Raw genomic sequence first — 27,487 nt, 5'->3', positions numbered from 1 at the left:
ATCCCTTTGCTGGCTCAATCCTTTGCTAAGACTAGTCCTCTCTTTCTACTGCTGACCTGTACACTGGTTACATGGTAAAGATGAAGAGGGACTGGCCCCTCCTTAGTGGTTTCTGTAAGAGGACAATTTGCTCCTCATTGTCATCATCCTCTTCTCTAAAACTGTTTGAACCCTGACCCACATGTCCTTGAGGACCTTCAATACCACATCATTCCTTACGGTATATATAAAGGGGTTGAGGAATGGAGTCACAACACTGCTCAGTACTGAAGGGACCTTGTTGACCTCCAGATAGTCTTTCTGTGAGGGAAACACTGTGATGCCACCAGAAATCATGACCATTGTCAGGTAGGAAGCACAGGTGTTAAAGGCCTTCTTCCTTCTGCTTGAGGAAGGGATGGGCACTATTGTCAAGATGACTTACATATAGGAATAGGTCACAAGGACTATGCAGCAAAGGATGACAGCAGGAAAAGTATAAACTCCATCAACTCAGTGGCAGTGGTGTCTGCACAGGCCAAGGCCAGCAAGGGCCCACTATCACAGAAAAAGTGATTAATGATGTTGAAACCCCAGAAGGGCAGCTGTGAGGTGAGAATGGTTGGAAAGAGCACAGATAGGAATCCCTCCACCCGAGAGAATATTCGCCTATTATCTGTGTCATAGCTATATTCTCTTCATTTGTGATTTGTCTTTAACTTTATTTGGAGGGGTCTTTAAATAAAGAGAAACTCTTAATTTTAATGTAGTTAAATTTATTAACTTTTTTTTTAAAAAGCACTTTTCTGTTCTTCTTTAATACATTTTTTTTTCTACCCTAAGGTCAAAAATAATATCCTCCTATATTTTCTCCTAAAAATTTTTATTTTTACATTTAATTTGTATGTCCATCTCGAATGAATCTTAGTGTCAGATATGAGGTAGGGAATCCAATTTTAAGTTTTCCCTATGTGGACAACCAGCAGTGCCAGCCGCCTTTCCCCTCTGACACATCTCAGTGCTCCATATTTGTGTGGGTCTATTTCTCAGTTTTATATTTTGTTCCGTTAGCCATTTGGCTTGAATTTTACTAAAGAAGAAAGAAATATAGCCAATAAATGTGCAAAAAACAATAATTGATCTCAGTAATTAGAGGATGCAAATTAGCACAATAATAAGATACCATTTTACCACCACATATTGTAAAAAAGAAAAGAGAAATAGGACAATAGCAAGTACTGGAGAGAATATGAATCTATAAAAATTCTTTTACATTGTTCGTGGAAGTGTGAATTTATATTACAGAGGAATTTTCCACTAAAATGGCTAACCTTGTTAATCAGCTCTTTGTTCTGCTTCTGTAGGCATGCTAGCCACATAGGCCAAAGGGCAGGGTGACCTCAAGATCAACTGAAGACTCATCCTCCCCTTTGCTTGTTCTGTCTAGATAACAGATATATACCCTTTGCTTGTTCTGTATTGCCTTTGCTTGTTGAGCCCTATAAAAGCAAGTTTACCCCTCAGCTCGGGGCCCAGATCTTCAGAGCGCTAGCTCTTCTGGGACCACCGGCGTAATAAACCTGAGTTCTCTAATTCTCTGAGTGGTGCTTGTTTTCTCGCCAGTCTGATTTTTCTGCAACAATATAATCATTTTGGAAAATGGTATCTCATTACCTTGTAAATGTGAACATTCATATGATCTGTGACACAATAATTTTACTCTTAGGGAGAAAAACTTGTACACGTGCACCAGAAGATAAACTAGAATGTTTACAGTAGAAAGGAGAGGAAGGGAGGAAGCAGGGAGGAAGAGAGACAGAGAGAAAGACCTATGTCCAATGGCAGGAGAACAAACAACTAGTGGTATAACCACAAAATGGAAGATTTACAACAATGAACTGAATGAATCACAACTCAATCAACACAATAAATTCTAGAAAGGATAGGGAAAAAGCAATCTCAGAAGGCTAAGCACGGTAAGATTTTTTAAATTTAAGCTTAAGAACAAACAAAACTAAATAATATATTGTATAAGCATTGCATGGTGTAATAAAATATGGTTTAAAAGGGAAGGGAAGGGAACAATAAACACAGAATTCTGAAGAGGTGTTACCTCTGCGGTGAGGAGGCAGCGTGTGAGGAATCCATATTAGTAACTGTCCATTTTGGATTTGAGTGGTGGGCTCAGTCGCGTTCAATATATCATTAAGCTTTACAATTTAGATATAAATAACTGTTAAAGATATCCTTTGATACGTGTCAAAATTTATACTTGAACAGCTCTTGGTCTTGAAGAGACGTGAAGGAGCCTGAGTTTAGGAAAATCACAGAAAGGAAGGAAAAAAATAAAGGAAAGCAAAGTTTCTTTCATAGGGTATATGCCCTGGGATGTTAGTCTAGAAAGCAAACAAAATCTCAAAGAAAAAGATTCCAGAAACAATGTCAAATAGGGCTCAGAAAACCGTGAGGAGTTAGCCTAGAGCTCTCTGCCTGACTACACTGAGTCAGAATTCTGTATCAGCCATTCCTGCGTGGAGTCTGTCCCCAAGACCTGCTCCACCTCAGTGTAGTCATGTCACATAGACGGCCTCTCCAGCCAACTCACTGTGTCTGTATTGCAGAAGGATAATTTCTTCTTTAGAAGCTTCCTTGTGATATAATTCACATACCAAATCTAGACAATCACCTCACTTTCTAGATACTGCACATGAATCTTCACATGACAAACAAGGATAATGCTCTTTTTCTCATCTTTTCCACAGCCTGGTTGGAATGTTCAAGATGGAAAATAAGATAATTCATACAAAAAGCCTTAGGAAATTATAAATCATCATATTAAGTGTTGCCATTATTTCCAGAAGCTCTGCTATTCTGCAATTGTGACAAAGAATAAATCTTGTTCTCTTTGTCCCTACTGAGATATTGGCCATCCCACCCTAGAACACTATCATTTCTGCCCTGGGATACATCTTATCAGGTTTGCCTCCATTGTTTTCTCCTCGGACAACATATCTAGTTGGCTACAAAGAATAAAGACAGAGGAAAGATGCTTCTCTACATGGGAATTTTGCTTAACCCTCCTTGCCTGGGACTCCCAGAATGAAGAAACCACCTCTCTCTCCCCCACTACTTGCATTCTAATGGTTGGCAATACTCAGAGCAATGCTCAGAGAGGGGACTTAGCAATACTCACATTAGCCTGGATGAGGTAGACTGGCCACCCCCAGCATGTTCTGCCCACATGGCAGCCTGGGCTTGGGCACTGTCACTCTGAGGTTTCTACTGCCACAAACAGACTCTGCACTCTCAGGGATGAAAGGGGCAATACTATAAAAGGGTCTCACATTTCGGTTTGGTGCTTAGACCCCACTGGGGTGGGATGAAATGGGGTGTGGCAGAATTGGCTCAGGTAAGAACATGTACTTTTGGAGAAGAATCCTATCACAGGGGAGTCCTCAGGGGCACAATTTTCAAACCAGTCCCTGAACACTGAGCCTAAGCCTGAGGCCCCTGAGGCCCACTTAGGAAAAGAAGCAAACCCAAACACTCGCAAGAACTGAAGTCAGAACACTAGCCAACATCAACACGAGTGGAAATATCTCAGAGGGTCTCACAGTGCACAGTCCTCCATCTACCCTTGTCTCCAGTCCCATCATCACGACCGTGTTTATCCCTAACACTCCATGTTACCTCCTCTCCGTCATCTGAAGTACTGCTATCAATATACCACATCTTCAGTGATCTTCCACTATCCAAAAGAAAAAAAACAAGCTGCTTAACATACTCTTATACACATCTCTTACTTCAGTCCAACCGCTGTCTTCGCTCTGCCCCAAACTGCCCTTGTGTGCCCATGCGTCCTACCATTGGGAATGTCTTCTCCAGCCACCTAATCTCAAGGACCCAGCTCTTGTCCCTCCTGCTCAAACCTATACTGGGTTCTCCGTCTCTACACATACTTTTCCTGCACTTGAAATCAAGAAACCACACTGTAGAACTTGAGTGTTTTTAAGTTTTTTTTTTAATTTCAATAGAACATATATATATACAGAATAGCACATAAAGCACAATCTCAATGAATTATCAGAAAGTGAACACACTCATGTATCCACCACCCAGATCAACAGATAGAATGGTATGAGCACCTCAGAAGTCCATTTCAAGTTTCCTGCCTCCATCCCAAAGGTAACAGTTGCCCTAATTTCTAACAGCATGGGTTAGTTTGGCCTGTTTTTGAAATGCATGTAAGTGGAATCATGCATTGTTTTGTGTCTGGCATGTTTTACTCAATGTTATATTTGAGAGCTTTGACTGTGCTGTGTGTGACTCATTTTCATTACCATATATTTTTCACATTACACACACACACATACTTTTAGTCAACCAGCTTGAGTGAGGCCCCTGCTTTTTTAAATTCAAAGTATCACTGACTAAGAAAACAATAACTCTTTTCTAATCAACATTATTTTTTTAAGATCCAAAGCAGAACTCTTATTCTACAGAAATTTATTTCACATGAATGACATTCATAAATTATGAATTAAGCCACATATTTACTATAAAGGACTATAAAGGTCAATGACTTTAGAACAATACCTATACCAGGACAATCCTTCCAGAAAGTTTAAGGCTGCCACCTTATCCTGCTTTAACTCCATCCAGTCCCACACCTGCCTTCCCTTTACTTGAGCATATTAATGATTCTGGTAACAACCTAATTATAATAGGTGACATGTGTCTAAAAATATTTGTGTTTGTCACCTATTATAATGTACTAGCAATTCTCATGAGGATTGTACTAGCAATTCTCATGAGGATGCTACTCATAAGCTTTTTTTAAAAACATTAGCTTCACTACATAATCGTTGTTTTATATTAGTCACCACTTCCTTCCAACTGTATATGATCATAGGACCATAGAATTTTCAAGATAAGATCCCAGTACCACAGCCTGATCATTCCACAGATGAGGATAGTGAGTCAGGTCAAATGAACTGCCTAAGGAAACAAAACCATCGAAGGAGTAAATCCCAACTCTCCTGACTACAGCAGTTTGGAGGAGAAGAAAATCAGTGAGGGCTGCAAGTGCACGCACAGGATTCATGAATGACATGAGATTAATACTGAGCCTTAGAATCTTTAGATAGAGGGCAATGAGCACTGGAAGGTGAGTAGAAGGGGCCAGCTACTGGATCAGGTTACCACTTTTCATGGAGCTATATGACTTCTTGAAGGAAGAAACTAGATTTTAATCGCCTTAGTATTCCCTAGGCCTAGCACCACGTAAGGGACATGGAAGAGGCTCAACCATGAGTGAGTGAGCAAGTAAGTGGATATGAAACTATATACTCTAGAGAAGTTTATGTAGAGGAGAAAAAAAGAATTAAAGTTCAAGAAAGGTTTCCATTAAAAGGCAGGAGAAGGAGTTGCCACTGGGAAAACAAGGAGTGATCAGAAAGCAAACCAACATAATCAGTCGTGCAGTGTTAGCAAGCAGGGGAGGAGAAAAACAAGATGGTGGGAATACCAACAGTATCAAACACATGAAGAGGTTATAAAGAACAAGAATGAAGAAAAAGTTATTGAGCAATTTAAAAAATAATAAGGCAAAATGTCTATTACTAAGCTAGACCAACACCATATTTTGGCTGGACAAGAACTGGGGTTCTGGTGCAGCTGGGAAATGCAGATAACATCCACCCTCAGCCTGACACCATCGACTTGCTCCCTAAGTCTTCTCCTCAGAGCACCCACTTACATTAGTGCCTTGAATTCTGAAGCAAGTAGAAGTAAGAAGTGCCCCCTCCTATCTATTTGCATATATAAATTTGTGTATTAAGTGAGGACTAGAACTCTGACCCTCGTTTAGATTCAAGGACCTCAGTGTCTATCAAGCACCCTCTTGGAGCACGGTAGACCCTAAGATGCTCAGTAAATGCAGCACACATAAATAATCCAATGCCGACCTCAGAGGAGCATTTAGAATAAATTGGTACGAAAGCCACAGTAAAAACTGAGTAGCAATGTAAGAACCCTCAAAATGTCACTTCTCATCTCTTTGCTGCACCACCGTTGACCTAACATGTCTCAGATTACCAGACTAGGTCAGGACCAGAGGGTTAGAGGAGTGATACTTTGTCAGCCCTGGCTTTAAATGTCGAGAATAGTAACAGAGATGTCACTATTGAAGCCTCTTGAGGCGCTAACACCGCTGGCGTTTGCACACTCCAGCCTGGCCTCTGCCAGTCAAGGGCGAGTTTGCTTCTGCTCTTTACCACTTAACAAACATTTATTGACACTTCCTATATCTCAAGCACTTTTAGTAGGTGCAGTACACACATCAGAAAACAAGCCCGGTCTCACTCTCCAGGAGTTTAGAGTCCAGAGCAGAAGGTCAACAGATCAACTTCAGGGTTTGCTGGAAAATCTCTTAAATTATATGCAAAATAGTGTGTCTATGTAAATTGGAAGGGAGGGAGGGAGAGTCAAATTCTCAAATGGCTTTGCGATTCGAAAAAGGTTAAGGACGCTGATTGGGGACCACTCGTTGCCATCCTTTCTGAGTTTTTGGCAAGCACCCAAGCGCTTACAGCACCTCTCTGGTGTCTTCTAACCTTCTGCTGTGTTCTGACTGGCTTTCCTCAACAGCCCCTGTCAGATTCTTGGCAGTAGAGAGGGACGCACCCTTGATGATCGCCCTTGTCTCCTCGTTCCCAGGAGCTCTGCCCCAGGAAAGTTGACTTTGCCCAGGAAGTGTTGCCCTCACTCTCTTGGATGACTTAGGGCTCATCTGATTGGCAGACCACTGCCAGCTCCCCCAACAGGCAGAATGACTAGGGAGGAATTTCTATCTCTTTGTAAAGTACTACCTGCTTCCTGAGATTTCTCCAGACTAAATGTCCACCTACTGAGATGGAAGAGCATGCTTTTCCTTTACAAAGCCTCTAGGAGAGCTCAACGGGTGGTTCCAATGAGCAGGAAGAGGGCAAAGCTAGTGAATGCACTAGGCCGAGCATTTCCAATTTAGCAGTCCTATTTCTCATGCAAATTAATAAAGTGTCATTCTGAAAGGTTCATCATCACTCTTAAGTATATTTTTTCTAGTGTGATTCTCTCTCAAAACACCACCCACCCACCCCCTAGTCTTCAAAAAGGAGAGACAGATCCTCCTGGGCTTCCTTGAAATGACACTTCTCCTCCTCAATGCTTTATTCTTCTGTTGATTTCTGTAAGACATAAAACACCTTTAAAGAAAAAAGATATGTACTGGAGTGGTCTAGTGAGCTTGAACCCCAATGGTTTTGAAAATGTAATCCTTAGAAGCCAGAATAAGTTATTTTTAAATTACCAACAATTTTCTAGCTCAATTTTAGAAACAGACTGTGTTTGTTTTTGCAAGATACTTCAAAGGCTTTATAGCAGTAAAGCCAAAATAGTGTCCTCAATAGCTTAAGACCATGCTGAGTGGCACTGCTCTCTGTCATGACATCAAGATGTCTTGCTCTGTGGGAAGAGATTCATCTCTGAAGAATAGAATATGTTCTGGGAAGTGAGCCTACAGCCAAAATGGTGTTTCCCCTTCTCGTTGGGCCTCAGAGATCAGGATCCTACATTCAGGGTGAATAGAGCAGAGAGAGAGATATAGAAAAAGCACTACAAGGCAGAAGACAGGTTTTGTGGCAAGGTGGCAGCAACATAATGAGGGGTGAGAAAAGTGTCAATAAAAATTTTTTTAAACCTGAGTATACGTATGGCTGTTGGACCTTAAAAATAGTAATGTTTTATATCTTGTTCTATGGGTTTTTCTCCCCTCTTTTCTACATTAGAATTCCCTCCTTTTATTCCAAAGCTTTTGTCTAAGGTTTTTTGGTAAGTGTTGCATCTGATCTCTGATGTACTTGGTCAGATAAAAGAGGGGTCTGTGTCTGCACTTGGAAATACGAGGAAATACGAGGAAAGTAGTAGTAGTTGGAGAAGCTGGTCACAAGATAGGCAAAAAATCAGGTGACTCGCAGAACCAGCAGGATCTGCAGACAATGGAAGCGTTCCTCTGGGAATTCCATGGGAGGGCATCCAGTGAACGGCTACACTTTCAACTGTTGATCAGGATCCAGGTTTGAACTCTTGTGATTTTCAAGCACCAATGAAAAAGGTGACCTTTGAAGACCAGAGAAGCCATAGTCTTCAGAATTGGTTAGTTATTTACTTGAGTTCCCCCCAAATCATTCATGACCCAGTGTCATCAGTATATTATAAACAGTAAAACTTAGAGGAGTTCAGAGGAAGGAAAGGTTGTTCTTTCTTACAATGTCTGAGAAGAAGAATTTGAACTAGATCTTAAAGACGGCATAGCAGTTGGAAAGTGGGAGAAGGCAGGAGAGCACTCATGTCAGGAGAAATGGCAGGAGCCAAAGCATGAAGGCGCCAAAGTGTAAGGTGTGCCTTAAACAAGGAAATGGTCCTGTCTGGCTGGAAGCAAGTTTGTATTCTTTAAAATCCATCCTCCATATTACCTATCACTTTAGGTCCCCTTTTTGAGGCCCGGGAATAAGAATATACTAAGCTGGTCTCAGTAGAGCAATCGAAGGTGCTGGAGACATCTTGTGCTAACTGTTGCTAATAATCATAGAGAGGCGAATCCTTCCAAAAAGACAGGAATTGATCTAAGTGATTCACCGTTGGTTTTCTCATGCCTCACATCATCCTCTCAAAAGGCTCTCCTACATCGTACACCCAAAACCCCTGCAAAATTCTCTGTGAAGTACTCGTGTCTCCCCTTCTGCCTCTATCCTACAGCTACTCTGCTCCATGCAAAGACTCCTCTGATCAAGAAGTGTGTTGCTTTCTCACTTTCATCAAAAAATACTTATTCAGCACCAACTCTATGTTAAGACTGTTCTAAGCACAGAGGAGGATACAGCTGTCCTTCTAAGAGGAAACACAGTTAAATTTAATATGTAAATGAAATGTCAGATAGTGTTATAAATTAAATAAGCAGAATAGAGATAGAGAATGACAAGGAGAAATCTATTTTACATAGACGGAGAGGAAAAGCCCATCAAAAGGGGTAACATTGAGCAGAGATCACAGGGATGGGGCCCAAGCCCTGAGAAAGGTATGACTGGTATGGTTGAGAACAAGGCCACCATGGCTGGAACGAGGTCAGCGCAATGGGGGAAGAAGAGGTCAAGGGGCAGACAGAGACTCCTAGAAAAGGAACAGAAGCAGAATTATTCTGCAGTTCCTGGAGTGTGGTCCACTCCTGTCCATCACAATCACACAATGCTTATGGTCGTAATCCCACACACACGGCCCTCACCAGAGGCCTTGTCTGCTGTTTTTAACTCAATCCCCCAACGAGACTTATTAAACTTTTCCAAAGTTACTATGCTCTACAACTGGAGGTGAAAGGACAAACTTCTGGTTTTAAAGTTAGAGCAATCATCCCCCAAGGGGATTGAGTGGCTGGGGCCTTATTATCATAATGTTGTAATGAATCTCCTGAGAAGCTCTACACCTTCACTCTGGAGAGGGGAAAGCTTCCCTCAGGGGATCAATACTTGGGGCATCAAGTTTCAAAATTCAATAGAAGCCAGGAAGCAATTCAAATATACCAGGCTTGTACTAAACGCACAGAGTCACAAGGTTTTTCAAAACCAGCTTATACCAAGGTCTTGTTAGGGATGTTACTCCTGAATGTAAATGAAAGATAATCCAGCAGGACCCCTGGCTGTCGATATGTGAGCTAAATAAATCTTTACCCACAGGTATACCTTTAGTCCAAGAGAAAAGGCCAGAAGGAGCGACTCCAAGGTCATGTCCATAGGATGATTCACTTGCTCCCTCACTCATTAACCCTACAGCAAGGGTCAGAGTCTTCTCATCTGAGAATTTAATGTTTTGATGAGGCTAGAAAGGCAAGAAGCTCCTGAGAACCTTGATGGGTGACCAGGAAGATCCAAAAGTAACTGCTTTTGGGGTCTGTGTAAGCTGAGTAGTTGGAAAATGAAGAGCATGGAGCTTATCAAAGAGGATACAGCAGAACCATGCAAAATACTAGCAATTAACATTTACTGAGCACTATGTGCCATTCTAAGGACTTTACACATGTTCTCTCTAACCCTCCAAGCAGACCCCACGAGCTAGCGGCTGTTATCATGATACCCAACCCACCGAGGAGGCGAATGAGGCACAGAGACTAATGAGGCACTTGCTTCCAAAGTTATGTAGCTAGTAAATGGGAGTCTGGTTTTAAATCCAGGATGGATTTAAAATGTATACCCCTAGGTGCCACCACGTGCATGGCACTCTGGAAACTATTCAGTAGTCTGGTATTCTCAGTATGGCTCTGGAAATTTGCCTGACCAATGTCATGAAGATTGTTTCCCTTGGAAAATCTCATACTGTTTTAAGTGCCAGGTGTGCATGAACTTTTCGTTCCCAGAGGATAAAGAGCTAGGCTCCGTGGACTCCGGGGCCCCTCCCTGTCTTGTGCTGAGTTCTGATGGAATTGCTCTGGGTGAGATGTGAGGCAGAAGCTAATCCACAGAGGGACACTGCGGTGCTCGGCGGGGCCACTGCAGGCAGAACCTAATCTCCATCCCTGCCTGGCACCATCCTGCTGTTTTCCGGGCAGCTGGACACCATCCTGTTAACTCAGTACAGTCATAAGAGTTGTAGCTGCCACTGGGATATCTTTGAGGAAACTTTCTGCTGCCTCCTGTCTCTAGTCGAAGGGATAACCACTTCATCCCACAGGCGGCCCCACGTGATAGAGAATATCTACAGAATTTAAAGACAATCAGGGCAAAGCAGCTGCCTAGTTGCCTGCAGACGGCCATCCCTGTCATATCTAATCTGAATATTTCCTGCCACGCACCAGAGCCCTTCTGCTCTCCATGAGGAAAAACTACAAAGGAAAACGACTCTGCTTACAATTCAAACACTACTCTGTCCCTTCCCATGGCTGACTTCCTTTCTTCTTTTATTATTTCTATAGCATTCCTAGATGTCTCTCGTAGTTACATAAATAGATCTGATTTTTTCCAACTTTTTATTATGAAAATGCTCAAATATACAGAAAAGCATAAAGGATAATACAATGAATACCCGAAACACCATCCGATCTAGTTTTTTAATCTCTTAGTAGGCATCTGTGGTTCTATGGATAGATGAAATAGCTAAGAATAGGAAGAAATTTCAAATATTCATAAGAAACCTAATTAATTATTATACTCAATGGTGAAATATTAAAATAATTCTAACTTCGAAATCAGAAAAATATAAGTTCCATATACCTTAATTTGACCTTGGTTAGAAATTGTAACTGAAGACAAAAGCTGTTCGTTAATTTAACAAAGTGCTTTGATAGAAAGGGAGACAACTGACATTAATGTTTTAAGAAGACAAAGCCTTTAAACCAATCATTTCATCTTAATAGAGAGATAAGGAAATAGTGAAAATATCTATACATCGGTTACTCAAAAATTAGTTAAGTCCATATTTTTTCTGTATCTTATGCTTACAGAATTAAGCATTTGTCTAAATCAGTCAACTAAGAAGACCATGGAGCTTTCCTACATTATTGAAAGATCTTTAAAAAATATTTACAAAGATAGTTTTCTTGTAACCTTGAAACTAAAAATATTTATGATAGGAACCCATATGTTTTTAAAATGTTTCTTTTCAGAAATGTGTGCTCCTTAAAGTTGTAAACTCTGTTTTCATGAGAGGATGATTTATTCACCACTGTTGTTATTATTAACTCACATGTGGATCAAATAGCTAAATAAATGCTATGGGGAATATTTGTAGTCTAAAATGTTTAAATTAATAAACAAGAAAAAATTAAAAAAAATAAACTAATTGAGGATACAAACCAATGAATTAGGAATAAAAATAAGATAAGCCTAAGGAAATTAGGAGGAAGGAATTAATAAAGAGTAAAGCAGAAAATAATGAATTTTTGTAACTACAAACACCAAATACAAGAACTGGTTTTTTAAAATTAGCTAAATAGATTCACTATCGGTCAGCCTAATTTATTTAAAAGGCGAAAGCACAAACACACTAAATAGAAAAAAAATAGCTAGATACAACGAAAATTATTTATACATGTATGTATTTCTCTTTTGCTCATGTCTGTTCAAATACATTTAAAAACTTGTATAAAATATAACAAAACTGATCCTATGCAAACAAAAAGAACTAATTCAGAAGTTGCTAAATGAAAAAGAAAATAACCCAACTCATATACCATTAATAAAAGAAGTATCTACATGGAATAGTAGAACTTTGAAGAGGACAGCTATTACAATATATGGATTTGGTTTCTTCTTTTTATTTGCAAACTAACTTTCCAGAGAAAATAATCTTAGCATCTGTTTTGAGTAATCTATGTATATCTTATTCAAATTACCTAAAAATGTTGCTTTTAATAATTTATGGCACAATGTAACTAACTATATTCTTTGCCAGCACTCCATAGGAAAAATTATGATAGCATAGAGCAGGAAATTTTTCTTTAGAAAGATTTGTTAGTTTGAGTTAAAATATAATTTGTTATATTTTTATGTTAATTTTGATCAAGCAATAAGTAATAAGTGATTATTAAGTTTGATCCTAGGACTTTAAATCATATTGAAAATAAAAATTTTATCTACTATTCTCTGACATTACAAAAAACTGATTCTTTAGAAAAGATAGAAAACATACATATACCAAGTAACGTAGAACCAGTGTAGAAGTTATCAAAGAATTCTCCTTTACACTCTCCCCCTAAAATCACTAGACCCAGATAATCTCACAGAACTGAGCACAAGTACACACAAAATAAATAAGAAAATATTTCTAACTCTTTTGACAAAGCAAGTGTTATATCAATAGGAAAACAGTAAACATAGTACAAAAAAAAGGAAAACAATCCATTTATGAATATCAAAGCAAAATTCACAACATAATAGCCACAAGAATCCAGTAAAGCATTAAAAAAACTTACATGCTATGACTAAGTGGGGTTTTCTGAAGGGTAGCAAGATGATTCAATATTAGGAAATCTGTTAATATAACTCATTATATGAATATATAAAGAGAAACAGCTTATGATCATTTCCATGGATGTTGAAAAATTTTTTATAAACACCTACTTCCATTCTTAATTTTTTAAAAAAAAAATAAGGTCTTGATAAAAATGGGAAGAGATGAATACCATATTAACATTACATATCCCTAATGTCCAAAGCCAGAATTCTCAATGGGGAAAGACTAGAAGCTTTCCCATTAAAGCCATAATTTAAAAAATTAAGGTCTTGTATTTGTTGTTTCTAGCTAGAAAAATGTTCACTATCATCTGCACTGTAAGGTATAAATATTCAAGAGAAATTAGGAAGAAATTAGTAACTAAGAGATGAAAATGATTCCATTTTTACTGGAAAATTCCATAAAAGAATCTGAAAAACCAGTACAGCCAATAAATAAATTGAAAAAGATGGCTGAGTAAAAATAATAATAATAATACACAAAAATTAATTATCTTATTAGTGAGAAATTGGTTGCAAATAACAGAAATCACTCAAATTGGCATAGGCAGAAGGGGATTTTTTTGTTGTTTACAAAGTCACTGTGAGGGCTGGAAAAACAGGGTCTAAACAGAACTTTCAAGGACTCTTAGAGTACCTCTGCTGTGATCGGGCACACTGCTATTTCTGCCACAGCAAACTGCTGAATCAAGAAGAGGCTGACCCCAGAATCGTACTGTCTGCCATGAGCTATGTTGAAACATGGCTATTTCACGCCCTGTTGCTCTCCCCATATGACAGTTACAGATTCAGTTCAAAATGTGTATCCTGGACATACAAAATCTAAATTTCTTCCAGAACACTAGTTAAAATGCAGTCTTGGAAATGTAGTTTTTAGCTATAGAAAGTCAACTCTAATAAAAAGTCACTGTAAAAATAATCTCCTTGGACCCAAAACACTTTTAAATCCAGATACTGTATTATCAAATGCTTTGCTCTGTGCTGATAAGAAACTTAATTTTATAAGCTTTCAAATTAAACACAGCTGCTTAATTAACTAGGGTGAAAAAATCAAATGAGAATAAATTTAACTGTGTTCTCAAATAAAAGTGGCAGATTTCTCTATTGTTTTCCCGCTATTCAATGTAAACATAAATAAGTACATATGATTCTCTCACTGCTAGTTTATTCTGTTACTTATTTTAAATGAATACCTTAAAATTTGTCAAGAATTGTGAATTGAGTTTAGTTAAATATGAGAAGTCATGAGGCACAGTTAAGTGAAGGAGATAATAATAGTTTATGAATGATATTTGTGAATTTACTAGAAGTGTCCAGCAAATCTGATCTTGCTTGAAATTCAGACAAGGTTCTTAATAAGTTGTAAAAAGACCAAACAGTTTTTAGTTGTTGAGCTGGGTAACAGAATTCATTGACTTCTTTCTGCAAAAGTTTAAAACGATATTGAGAGGACAACCAAATAGTTGATAAATATTCTCCTTATAGAAGTATTCCAGCTATTAAATAGAGAAGGTAAGAGAATTAAAATGTGACCATATTATGTATTTTTGCCCAGAATATCAAACCTGAATCTGATCAAGTCTCTACATGGAACAACCAGTCCTCAAGAAATATGGAAGGGTAGAGGGACACATTGCACAGCATCATGAAGATGCAAACAGCAAGCAGAGACTGTGAGCATGCTATAGGCAAATGACCCAGTTCACTTAACAAGTAAATTGTAAGGAAAAAAGAGAGAGACAGACAGAGTGGGGATCTAGATTTTAAAAGTCTTACAAGAACCTCAACAAGTTGCAAAGTATGATTCATGTTTGGATTTTGACTCAAAATATTAAAAAATTTTCAATATTATCAGGGAAATATGGATATGAAATATGAAAGTCTATTTATTATAATAAACTTATGCTATAAATTATATGTATTGTGATTACATATTAATATATAAGGTTATTAATATAAACATTAATAAATTATGATTAAATTTCAGATGTATGGTGTTATGGTTGTGATTTTTAAAAAGGAGTTCTTAGCTTTTAGAAACATACATTTAATATTTATAGATCAAATTATATGATGTCTTGTATATGTATTAAAATAATCCAGTGGAGGAGAACATATAGATGGAACCAATTTACTCAAAATTTATCATTTTTGAAAGTTCATAATGGATACATGGGCATTCATCGTACTATTTTCACTACTTTTGTATGTGATAGAATTTTCTATTATTTAAGGTTTTACCAAAAAAAATCTAAAAATCTAAAATTGAAAATAAAAGCTTACTGACAGTTTCTAAAATCAAACACAACATTCAATTTTGCTTATACTTCAAGGATATATACATTTAAAAGTTTCGGTACTTATACTATCTGATTTCAAGATTTACTGTAAAGCCACAATAATCAAGACAGTTTGGCATTGGCATAAAAATAGATATAATTTAATGGCATTGGCATAAAAATAGATATAATTGAATGGAAAGTCTGGAAATACATTTACATTTATATGACCTATTGATTTTCCACAAAGATACAGAGGTAATTCAATGTAGGAAAAATAGTCTCTTCAACAAATTGTGTTAGAACAATTGGTTATCAGTATTTTTTTCAAAAGTGATCCTCAACCATTACCTCACACCATACATAAATATTAACTTAAAATGAATCATGGACTCAAACAAAGAAGCTTATAGAATATTAGGAGAAAATCATGGTAATCTAAGTTAGACAATGATTTCTTGGAAAGAAACTGAAAGGTATTAAAAGAAAAAAATTGATGATTACACTTCATAAAATTAAGACTTTTGCTTTTTAGACTATGTAAAGAGCTCTTACAGCTCAATAATAATAAGATAACTCAATATTTAAAATGGGTAAACAATCTAGGCAGACATTTCACAAACAGAAAAATACATTTGGCAAAATAACTCATCAGGAAATACAAATTAAAACCACAATGAGATATCACTACAGCTCACTGGTACAGCTAAAATAAAAAAGACAGATAATACCAAGTGTTGATGAAGATGTGGAAAACTTGAAACTTGCTGGTGAGAATGTAAACTCTGGAAACCACTCTGGAAAACAATTAGTCAGTTTCTTATAAAGTTAAGCATATACTTGCGATGCAATCCAACAATTCAAATCCTGGGTGCTACCCAAGATAAATAAAATGAACATCTACCTACAAACTTGCAGATGAATGTTCATAGTCATTTTATTCATAGTAGCCCCGAACTGGACAAAACCCAAATTTTCATCAACATACATACTATTCAGCGATAAAAAAGAACAAACTACTGATATACACAACAAAGATGCATCTCAAAAGCATGATGAATCATTAAGAATCATATTCTATAATTCGATTTATACGATATTCTAGAATAAGCAAAAATTAATCCAGAGGGATGAAAAGCAGATCAGTGGTTGCCTGGGACCAGGGATGGACAGGTGTGGGGTGAGGATCAGGGGATTGAGAGGGAGAGGAGGTAGGATTGATGCAAAGGGGAATGAGAGAACTTTCTGGAGTGGTAGAAATGTTCTATAAATTGATTGCTAGTTGATACATAGGTAAACACATTTTTCCAAACTTATCAAACTGTATACTAAGAATATGTATGTTTATATAAGCATAGAATATCTCTAGAATACACACAAACGTTGCTAACTATGGAAGCGTCTGGAGAGTAGAATTGGGTGTCTGAGGGAAAAACAGGAGAGGAAGATTGATTTTTCATGCTAATCATTTTGGTAAGCAAAAAAAAAAAAAAAAAAAAAAAGGAAAACAAAGAAAAATGGAAACAAGCAGTCCAATGAAAAAGAAAAACAAAATACTAATTAATGTAGAATTGTATGCTCAAATTTACTAGTAATCCAGGAAATACATATAAAGTAGCAGAAATATTTTTCCCTATTAAAATCTCAGAATTTACAACTATACTCCCCCAGCAGAATATATCCAGCGCTCTAAAAGGTTGGGAAAATGGTTACTTTCATACTCTGTTGGGGTAGTACAATTGATACAACAGTTTAAAAAGAGGCTGTGGTATCATTTATCCAAATCCAAAATATAATTAGATACCCTTTGACTCAACAATTTAATTTCTAGGAATTTATATTACAGCTTACCTCACACATATTTACAAATGTTCATATTAAAGGGCACTGTTGCCTATTATTTGTTATAGTAAAAGACTAGAAAAAACAATATTAATAAGGAACTGGTTAAATAAATTATGATACATACACGTAGATATAGATCAATGGAATAAATGTAGCTGTTAAGTGAATGATGCAGACCTTTGTGTATCGATATATAACAATCTTTAATATATATTGCTAAGTGAAAAAAAGAAGGCGCAGAACAATGTGCACAAAATGGTACCAAAGATATAAAACATATTTTCAGGATATCTCTGAAAGTAGCCAAAGAAATTGTTAACGACTGTTTTCTGAGTGACCAGTGTGTCAGGAGTGATAAATGCGCTTGCTTTTTACTGCTTATCTTTTTACAGGGCTTGGATGTTTTACTATATGTATAGATGTAGATATGAACAAAACTGACTCCATCTCTGTGTCCTGTATTTCTTTGATGCTGTGACCTTTGATCAACTTCACTGTCTTTAGCAAGCATATCAAAGCCTTCTAGTTAATGATAACCTGTGTCCCATAAAATGTAGCCATAAATATTTTAGTTAGTAAAGGCTGGAATGGCATGACAATGAAGATACGTATCAAACTGATCATAGAATAGATTATAAACTATCATCTATCGCAAGACCACCAGGAGTTATGGCCTCAGGCGTGTACAGCATTCTTTGTTCCATTGTCTTGTCAATCATCAGTACCTGAGTTATATCATAAAAAAGTATCGTACAAAGGGTCAACTAGCAGAGAATAATTTGCGCAGAAATGCTGAGTCAACTGTCCCCTCCAAACTTACATCCCTATAAATAAATTACCCTATAATAAATTCTGTTATATTCTATGGAATTGCCTGCATTGTTCTTTAGTGTGAAGATACCTTCTTGTTATAGGGGCCATTACACCTTTGTCCCACTGTCAGACACCATACATATATATTACATTTAAAAATGAAAAAGAGTAAAATGTGTATAACTTTGATCCTATAGTTCCACTTCTAGTAAACTTTCTTACAAAAATACCTTCACATGAACTCAAAGATAGATATACCCAGATGTGTGTTGCAACATTACAGGGGTTGTTTTTAATGGAAATAGCCTTCATGTCCACTGAATGGAATTAAATAAACATTAAATATCACACCATTCTATGAAATACTATGCAACCATTGAGATGAATGAATTAGATGAATATATATTTACATAGAAAGACTTTTAGAGTCTGGGAACGGAGGTGATAGTCAAACAAAACTTTAGCATTATCAACATGATAGAAGTTTTATAAGCAAGAATAGATTCTCATATTGTTTCAAGTAATAATTGTTCATTTAAAAATAAATATATATTTATGGCATTAAAAAAGAAAGTACATACATATACGTAAACTGCTAATTGAAAATATTAGTTGCCAAGTAATGTGGATAGTATGATACTATCTATAATTAAAGAAACTATATTTTGGAATTAAAACCATGAAAATCTCCCACATTAAGAGAATATGTCAAGAGGGAAAATATAAAGTAAATGTGGTATAGTGTTAATATATCAGGAACCTGGGTAAAAGCTATACGAGAATTCTTTGCACTATCTTACAACTTGTCTATAAATCTAAAGTATGTCAAAGTGAAAAGCTTAAGGAAAATAAAACTAAGTCTCATTTCCACCAGCCTCAATTAAAAACAAAATGACCAAGAGAAAAACTGTCTCTAGAGTCACAAAGTCTTTGTTTATACAAACCAAGCTTTTACCTTCCATGTAGATAGAAAGTTGTGCTACCACCTCTCATTGAAAGACTCTTCATTTTCCCATTTATTTGCAATACAACCTTTTCTCCATATTAAGTTCTCATATGTAATAAGATCCTTTTGTTCAGGTTTTGTGTAAAATAATTTTCTTCATAAAGATGTTACTTTTCTTGCTTAAAACGAACATTTTATAATTTTTGTTGCCACAGTTCCTGTTGCTACAGTTCTTGTGAGCACATTGGTTTTCCCATTTGCTTTTTATTTATTAACTCTACTAGTATTTTACTAAACTCTCTTGGGTTTTATACAATCATGTTACCAGCTTGAAGAAGTGTGTTTATCTCTTCTTTTCCAATGTCTAACCAGCTATTTCATTTTGTATTTGCTAGAAAGCCTACAAGATATGATCAAATAATAATGTTGATAGTAAGCATCCTTATCTGGTTCCTAATTTTAATTGAATCCATATTTCAATTAGTATTACTGGTCTGTTTGATAATTGGTTTCTGTTATATTTAAGAAGTTTGCTTCTAACCTTACTTTTATATAGTTCTGAAATTTAAAATGGCTGCTAAATTTCATCAAATGACTTTTTAGCATCTATTGATAAGATCGTATTACTTTTTATTTAATTTGCTATTATCATAGATTATGTTGCTAGATTTCCTGATATTGAACATACTTGTATTCTTGGAATAAACTTTTCTAGATCATGATTTATTATCCTTTTGATAAATACTAGATTTTATTTGCTAACATTTAATTTAGGAATTTTCCTCCTCCATTCTACAGCAACCTTGTTAAGTTTTAGATTAGAGTTATCGTGGCCTCAGAAAATGAGTCATGGAGATGTCCATCTATTTCTATGACCTAGAATTGTTTAAATAACATTGAAATTATCTGGTCCTGAAATATTAAACAAAATATAGTTGTGACTCTATCTGGTTCTGCTCCCTTTTCATTATTAAATCTTTATTAACCTTTACAGTCCCCAATATTCTTTATTAAATTTATTCGGGCGACATTGGTTAACAACATTATATAAGTTTCGAGCGTACGATGCTATAACACATCATCTGTAATTGCATTGTGTGTTCACCACCCAGTCTAGCCTCCCTCCGTCACCACGTATCCGACCTCCCTTACCCTCCTCATCTTCCCCAACCCCCTTCCCCTCTGGTAATCTTCATACAGTTGTCTGCATCTATGAGTTTGTCTGTTTGTTGTTTTCTGCTTTTTACCCAACTATAAGTGAAATCATATTTTTTTTGTGTTTTTCTGTCTGTCCGGTCTCCAATATTTAATTAGTCTATTCAAGTTGCTACATCATGATGTCCATTATTCGTCATTTATGTTGTGCAAGAAAAACATATTTTTAAAAGATGATTGTATATTTATGCTACAGCTGTTCATGTAAGCCCTTATAATTCTTTTAGATTCTCTAGAATCTATAATTATGACTCATTTCTGATTCCTAGTCTTGTATAAAGAGTTCTTACAAATTAAAACAAAATATTTTCAACAAGGTGAATACTGCTATAAAATGGGCAGTGATTAAGCATAAGTAATTTATTTTGTAAAAAAAAAAAAAGAATGCAATGGTCAATAAAATAATTTAAAATACTTACTTTCACTGCTATACTATAAATACCAAACAATGCTGCCCAAGCATACCTTATTGTAGGAGGAACTACTTGCCCACGGTCCCCTGAAACCCAGGCGGATATGTAAGCAGAAGGCATCGGGAATAGTAGGAGTAGTTGGGTTCCTCCTTTCAACTCCTCAAGAAACAAGAGTGGGTAATAACTGGGCTTTTGCCCTCAGACTAAAGCTGACCTTGAATGGGCTCCTAGAGGGAATATTGAGACCCGAGAGAAAAGCAGTTCAGGTAACTGCTCTGTTCCAAATAGAATAAAATAAGACAACAGAGAGGCAGCTCCACTCAGAGGGTGAAATACACTGAAGTCTACCACCACCACAGTAGAGACTTCATGACTTTGGCAAACAGTAATGTATGAATTACTGGCCCGCCTAATTCATACCCTCCCACCCTAGAGAGAACTGTACTTCCCAGCCAACTTGTACAGGGCTAAATGTTGGTCCTCTCATTCAAAGGAGTGCCCTTTTATAGAAACAGACTTGCCCAACTTGGGAGAAAGGCCCACGTCAGCTATATTTATTCATAAATATAAGCGAATACTAAAGTATTACCAAATATTTAAATAAAAATTAATAGTATAAAGAAAGAGGTACAAAAATGAACAAACAACTAACATTGGAGAAATCTGAGAAGATTAGGAAACTAAATTTTTTATTTTTACTTTATGTAATGCTCAGAATGAGTGAGTGGATATGGTGCCCATAAAAGCATATAGTCTGTGAGGGAAACTAAACAATAAGAGGATGAAATTCTTGGACATTAAAAATAAAATGTAAAAAAATTGCACTGGACTGTTTAAAAAATAAAATGAACATAAAAACATAATTAGAAAAAAAGAATTAAATTTAATCTTTTATAATGAAGACTAGAAAATAAATAATTCAAAAATATAAAAATAAATTTAAGACACATGGAAGTTGGATCCAGAAGTCAAAGATCTGTCTAAAAGTAGCGCCAAACTGAAACAATGACAGAAAAGAAATATTCAAAGAAATAGCTGAAGAAAATCTCTCCAAACTTCATGAGTCTTCATTTTGAAATTATCAATGTAGAGGCGAATGAAATTAATTTTAAAAAGACCAACTCCTAGACTCAATCTAATGAAATTTCAGCACTCCAAGGGTAGAAAAAAAATCTTAAAAACCTCCCGGAGAAATAATAGGAAAACTGGTCACCAGAAGAAACATACATGAGAGTGGCACCAAACTTCTCATCAACAACACTTAATGCTCAAAGACATTGGAACAATATTTTCAACTTTTGAGAGTGGGAAAAGGTTTGCGTGCTTTTACTCACTTATTTTTTATAAATAATACTTTTCCTTGGTAAAAAAAAAAATGAAACTGCATTAAAACATGTTCAGAATCTCACTCCTACCCTCTTCCATTTGCCCCATTCCCCACTCACCTGCCTCTAAAGGTAATAATCATTTCTATTAGTTTCTTGTTTACCCTCCAATTTGAGAAAATGATTTTGAACTTAGATTTCTAAATAAATAATCCAAATCAAGCCAAACAATCAATCTTGTTTGGGCAAAATAAATGCATGTGTGACACATAAGCATTTACACAAGCATTTAGTACCCCATAGAGTACTAATGGGGTTTTTTCTAAAGAAAATGCTTAAGAAAGATTCCAACAAAATGAAAATGGAAAAAGGAAAGAGGGTACACAGGATACCAGGTACATGGAAGCAGCTTAACATGACCTGTAAGAAGTGTAAGAGCTGAAAGGAGTCGAGGGGGATCTGCTGGACCTAGAAGCAGATTTTCTATGCAACTAATAAAGAAAGACTTCAGGGCCCCTCATTCATTTGAGACCTTGCCAAGGCCAGTGGATGGGCCCCAACCATGTGTATTTGTAATTTTGTAGTTTTTCTCTTGAAGATGGCCCCCCAAATTGTATAAGATTCAAGACCTATAAAACTTCGATTCATCTTCGACTAGCCCTTAACATTTGGAAGATTTTCCTTCAAGCAACAAAATTTTAATGACATGAATTACATTTCTTTCCTTGGGTCCAATCAAACTATAATAATATTTAGCTAATACAATAATAAATAATGTTTATTCATTTTCCACTTTTAAAATTAACCTATAGAGAAGATACAAAGATTTTACTGGACTTATAGAACAAAATAGGAATGCTATAAATCTTTGCAACATAAAATTATAATCTAGCAAGGCGGTGGTGGTGGATCGGGAGGCAAAAAAAAAGTTATAATCTAGCAAAAACACAAGAACATGGGAAGAGAGATGGAAGGATAATCAATTTATTAAACTTCAATAATGAGATAGCAGGGAACACTAAAATTGACCATCAGAATAGAGTTTTAATAGTATTGCATATTGCTAATTCTATAAACAAAAAGCCACTCTCTACATACAGCCTGGAGTTGGGTGAGTGAAGGAAGTGGGAGGTACCACAGGAGCAATAAATTTCTCATCTTTCAGAATGCAGCCATAGACACTGTTGGAAGGTGATAAACCAAGGAAAAAGGCAGAAATGTTACTAAAGACAGAAACATTAATTAAAGATATAATTAACTTAAGAATATTAATTAAAGATAAAATAATAATCATGAGAACAATCCCAGTCAGAAAGTATTGTCAGATACTTGTAGTGAATTGAACTAGGGGAAGAATAAAGAAAATTTTTTTACTTTTCATTTTGTAGCCTATAACGTTTGAATTTTTTATTTCTGCACAACTCCTATAATTTTAATATTTTTTAAATGTGCGTATAAGGATATTGTTTATAATGTTGTATATAATCGTGAAACTGAAACAATCTAAATACTTACAAATAGACTGATTAAAATAATTTAAATTGATTTTATGTATTTACTGACATAGAAGTTTCCCACACTATATTAAGTTTTTTTTTACTTAAAAAAATCCAGATGCTAAATAACATGTACCTCATGATCCAATTTTAAACATCTGTCATGTATATAAATATATTTATGCACAAGATACTTATTCTAAAATGTGAGTAATTATTGCATCCAGGTAATAAAAATGCAGGTGATTTTTTTTCCTCCTTTTGCTTAGATTTTCTAAAATCTCTTAGAAGGAACATAAATTATTTCGTAAAAAAAAAGAAAACAAAAATGCTATTGAATACATTTTTCAAAATTCATTTCACATTTTCCTACTCAAAACAAAGTCACAAGATTCTATTTGTAATTCTTGACACAACTGAATATTTACGTGAGTTAAAATTTTTTGGCATCACCCTCAAATCAAAGTGTTCAGGTACAAAGATGTCCTTCAACCCACAGTGATAAGAACACGATTTCATAGCTAAAGGCAGATAAAAAGAACATCATTTGCCTGGTACCTAGTACAGCTGTGACATCGATTTCTGAGCCAAGGAAAGGAAAATCTAAATCATCACAGCGACAACAAAGCACAAGCTAAGTTTCTCAGAGGGAGGTTCACTGTCTGGGATGCTAATTTCAAATCACTTTGGGAAGGCAAGTTACTGCCGCTAAATTTCATAACGTCTGAAAATCAGTGACTTTTCCAATGGCAAAGAACAGTTCTGCAAACCTTGATAAGGAAGTTTACATTAACTTCATCATTATAACAGGTGTAACAGTAAGAAAATAAAGGCAAAACCAATAGGTGCTAACACTCCAGTTCAAGTTTCTATCCAAAGCATTTTCATTACCGTGAAACAAGCAAGAGGGCCATAAAGTGTTTTGCCCCAAGTAAAGGCAGCCCAGTACTTTAGAATTTTTAAAGTGACAAAAACACACCTCAGCACACACACATACACACACACAAACATACACACACAACGGAAACTAGATGAGGCGATGGATGTGTTAAACTACATTGTAGTAATCATTTCCAATATAAATGTATATCCTATCATCACACTGCGCACTTTAAGTATATACCATTTTATTTGTCAATTATATCTCAATAAAGCTGAAAAAAACATTTAATACTAACTTTTTTCATTATCTTTCTTTTGTCCCTTCCTCCCAAGACCCCATCTTCTACCATCTACCAGCCAGCCCCAGTGAGGTAGGGTCAGGATAGGATTAGCCAAGATTCTATATTGTGATGGTTCCTCACGTCCCTGTAACAATAGGACTGCTTAATATTAAACAGGAGCCCCCTACTTCAGAGGCATAATTAGATTTATTACTTAAACTAAAAATAACTGTTACCCTTGACCTGAACAAACAACAGAAACTTTTGTTTGCAAAGTTATAGTAAGTAACAGCCAAGAGAGTTGGGAAGAGACTGAGAGAGACTCATTATACTAATTCTCTGGGGATCTCAAACCCCATCAAACTTGAGAGAAGAATAGATCCCTTAAGAAAACAAAGCTGCAACCCAAACCTTTCAGCCCTTATATCACCTCCACAAAGAAATGTATTTATTCCAGGAGCAGTTCACTCATTGTCTCCTAGAGCCCCATTCTCCACAGAAGAAATATTATCTCACAGAGACTAGGCCAATGTGAAGATGTAATAAAAGTCTTTATTGTCAAAATCACCCCCATTAGTCCAATAGGAGGATGGAGGAGGATTGCACCGAATGATAACTGTACTCCTCCAAGGTGTTCCAAGATGAGCTTGCTGAAAAAGAAAGGTTTCAAAACATTCTGAACTCATCAGATCCTGTAAGCTGAATGACAACAAAGTCCAAGAAAACCATTCTTCTTACCAGGAATGCAGCTGCCCGTTCAGAATGCTTTGGAAAAGGATAGGTGTTCTTAGAGAATGCTGTCAAATGTATGAGAGATGGAGAGCTCACACCAACAGTTTAAAGTCTGCAATTCGAGCCTGTAGACAACATTGCAACCTCAAGAAATGCCCATGAGAACCAGATATCTTCCTCAAACCTGTGAGTAGCGTATTTGAAATGACCTGATTGGGACTTCCCCAGACGGCTACTAAACACTTGGCCCGAGACCTGTGGGGTAATCTCTACCTAGGCACTGCAGATGATGGCAGAGCAGCAGTGGCTTCCTCAAATCCTTCTCTTCATGGCACTTATTTTTTTTTTAATATCCCTTTGTAAGATGAGGCACACCGAGCACACACACTGGGTCTCCTTTGTAACTTTATCCCACCATCCCAGTCAATGCTAGGCAAGTCAAAGTGTATCGAATCAGAACCATTAAGTTATTCACTCATGTCGGGGAACTTTGCCTGTCCTGCCTCGTGCTCTGTGTAACTGTCCCTTTAGAAAATTTGGGAACTCTGGACAACTTTGAGTCTGGGTGAATTAATGTTCTTCTTTAGAAAAAGCATCTCTCACCCTGCTTCTAAGTGTATAAAAACTGCCCAAAAGACCACACAGTTCCAGCCAGGAGAGGGCAAACCTCCAAGGCACTCTTAGAGACTTTCCCACTGGACACTACATGACTGACCTGTAAAAAATAAATAGTCTAAGTGGATGGTGCAGCCATGTCCAGGCTCTCAGATTACCAAGCAAGTCTCCCCTTTCACTCATCAAGCATGTTGGATAAAGGGGGAATTGCTTAGGATTCATGAAATGGCTTATTTCCCTTTATGTCTGGAAGCAACTCCCTTCCCAGCTATTGATCTCTGGTTTTAAATAGAAAAAGAAACAAAGAAAAGAAAAAGAAAAAGTTTATCTGCAGCCCTGTCTGTGTGCTATATCCTTGGCTGGTCACAATGCCTTTTCTTAGTTTATCTGTGCTAGGCTCATGATTCAGTATGAACCCAGAGCTTTTTCCTCCCCTCCCACTCACATCCAACTCTTCTTCATCTTGGTCTCTAGTCCCATCTTCCTGTTAATGTATCCTACTCAGGACTTCACCTAAATAATACTCATTCTATTAACTTCTGATGCTGTTCCTGTGTATGACATACATGCTGAATCCTGCTTCTGTCCTAGAATGAACTGGGTAAGTTTCTTGGCCACCTGGGCTCTCCTTTGAACCAAATGATTAAGCTATAGAGACTTCTTTTTCAAGTTGCTGATGAATCTAGACAACATTGAGATCCCCATGGAGAATAGTCCTAGTTATATCCTCAGAGGCCGATTGACTGTTTTGTGTTCTTTGAACTATCAAAAAATTTTAGATATAATGGTAGTTTGTGAAATGACTTCGAAAAAGAAGTCATTTTTGAAGACAAAACCATAAAAAAGGAAAGTTTATACAGTTTACTATTTTATCTTCCCTACTAATATTTCCTAGCGTCTTCTTTATCCCAAGTACCTAAACTGAGTCCCAATCTTATTCCCTAGTGACTTGCAAATAATTCTTGCTACAGCTCTGCCTGATAATTAAGGTAGTAGTTGATATTGCTTAAGGAAAGGAACTTCCAGGGATGCTTCTAAAGAGAGGTCTTTTTAAGGGTTTTGGGGTTTTGCTTCTGGGAGCATTCTAACAGACCCAATGAGACCCCAGTCTATTTACTAGCTCATACTCTATACCTTCCATCTCAAAGATGGAGAGTTTCCCTTTGCAGAATGTTCATGAGATCACCTTCTCAGGAGGAAAATCAAACTCTCTTCAGATGGACCTGTTTAAGATTACTTAGCATATGACTCTGCAAGGTTGCTGTCCCCTGGGAAACATTACATAGTGACATGTCCTCAACCTCCTGTTTGTGTGCCAAACACACAAACTATCTATCTCTCACACATTTGAGGTGTTATTCGCTCCCATAATAAATGTTTATTAAAGCTGATTATTTCAAGAAACTTGTTCTAAGTGTTATATAAAGTACAAAACTTAATTTTAAAAAATTTGACTCAATGAGCAACAAATGAAAAACAACGATAAGATACAATGAAAATTAAATGAGATATAATGAAATTATGAGAGACAGTGAGGAAAGATTCATTCAGAAGAGAAGGCTCCTTAGAAAAGATAGCATGTACTGAGGAGAGACTCAAAAGATAAATAAGATTGGAAAGGCTAATGAT

At 36.4% G+C, this 27,487-nt stretch overlaps 1 protein-coding gene across 1 annotated transcript; it reads right to left on the bottom strand.

Annotated features, from left to right (window-relative positions):
* LOC118615094 (olfactory receptor 6J1-like) lies at window positions 1-26,338 on the bottom strand. Its single transcript, XM_036239531.1, is given in 3 exon segments — window positions 1-473; window positions 476-675; window positions 26,304-26,338. Coding segments are annotated over 3 exon segments (606 nt in total). The 3' UTR covers window positions 1-102.
* Window positions 26,339-27,487: the final 1,149 nt, after the last annotated feature.

This window comes from Rousettus aegyptiacus, unplaced genomic scaffold (assembly GCF_014176215.1).
Source record: "Rousettus aegyptiacus isolate mRouAeg1 unplaced genomic scaffold, mRouAeg1.p scaffold_m13_p_3, whole genome shotgun sequence".
NCBI lineage: Eukaryota > Metazoa > Chordata > Mammalia > Chiroptera > Pteropodidae > Rousettus > Rousettus aegyptiacus.
The sequence above is the reverse complement of the archived record's forward strand: the minus strand, read 5'-3'. Positions and strand labels throughout refer to the sequence as shown.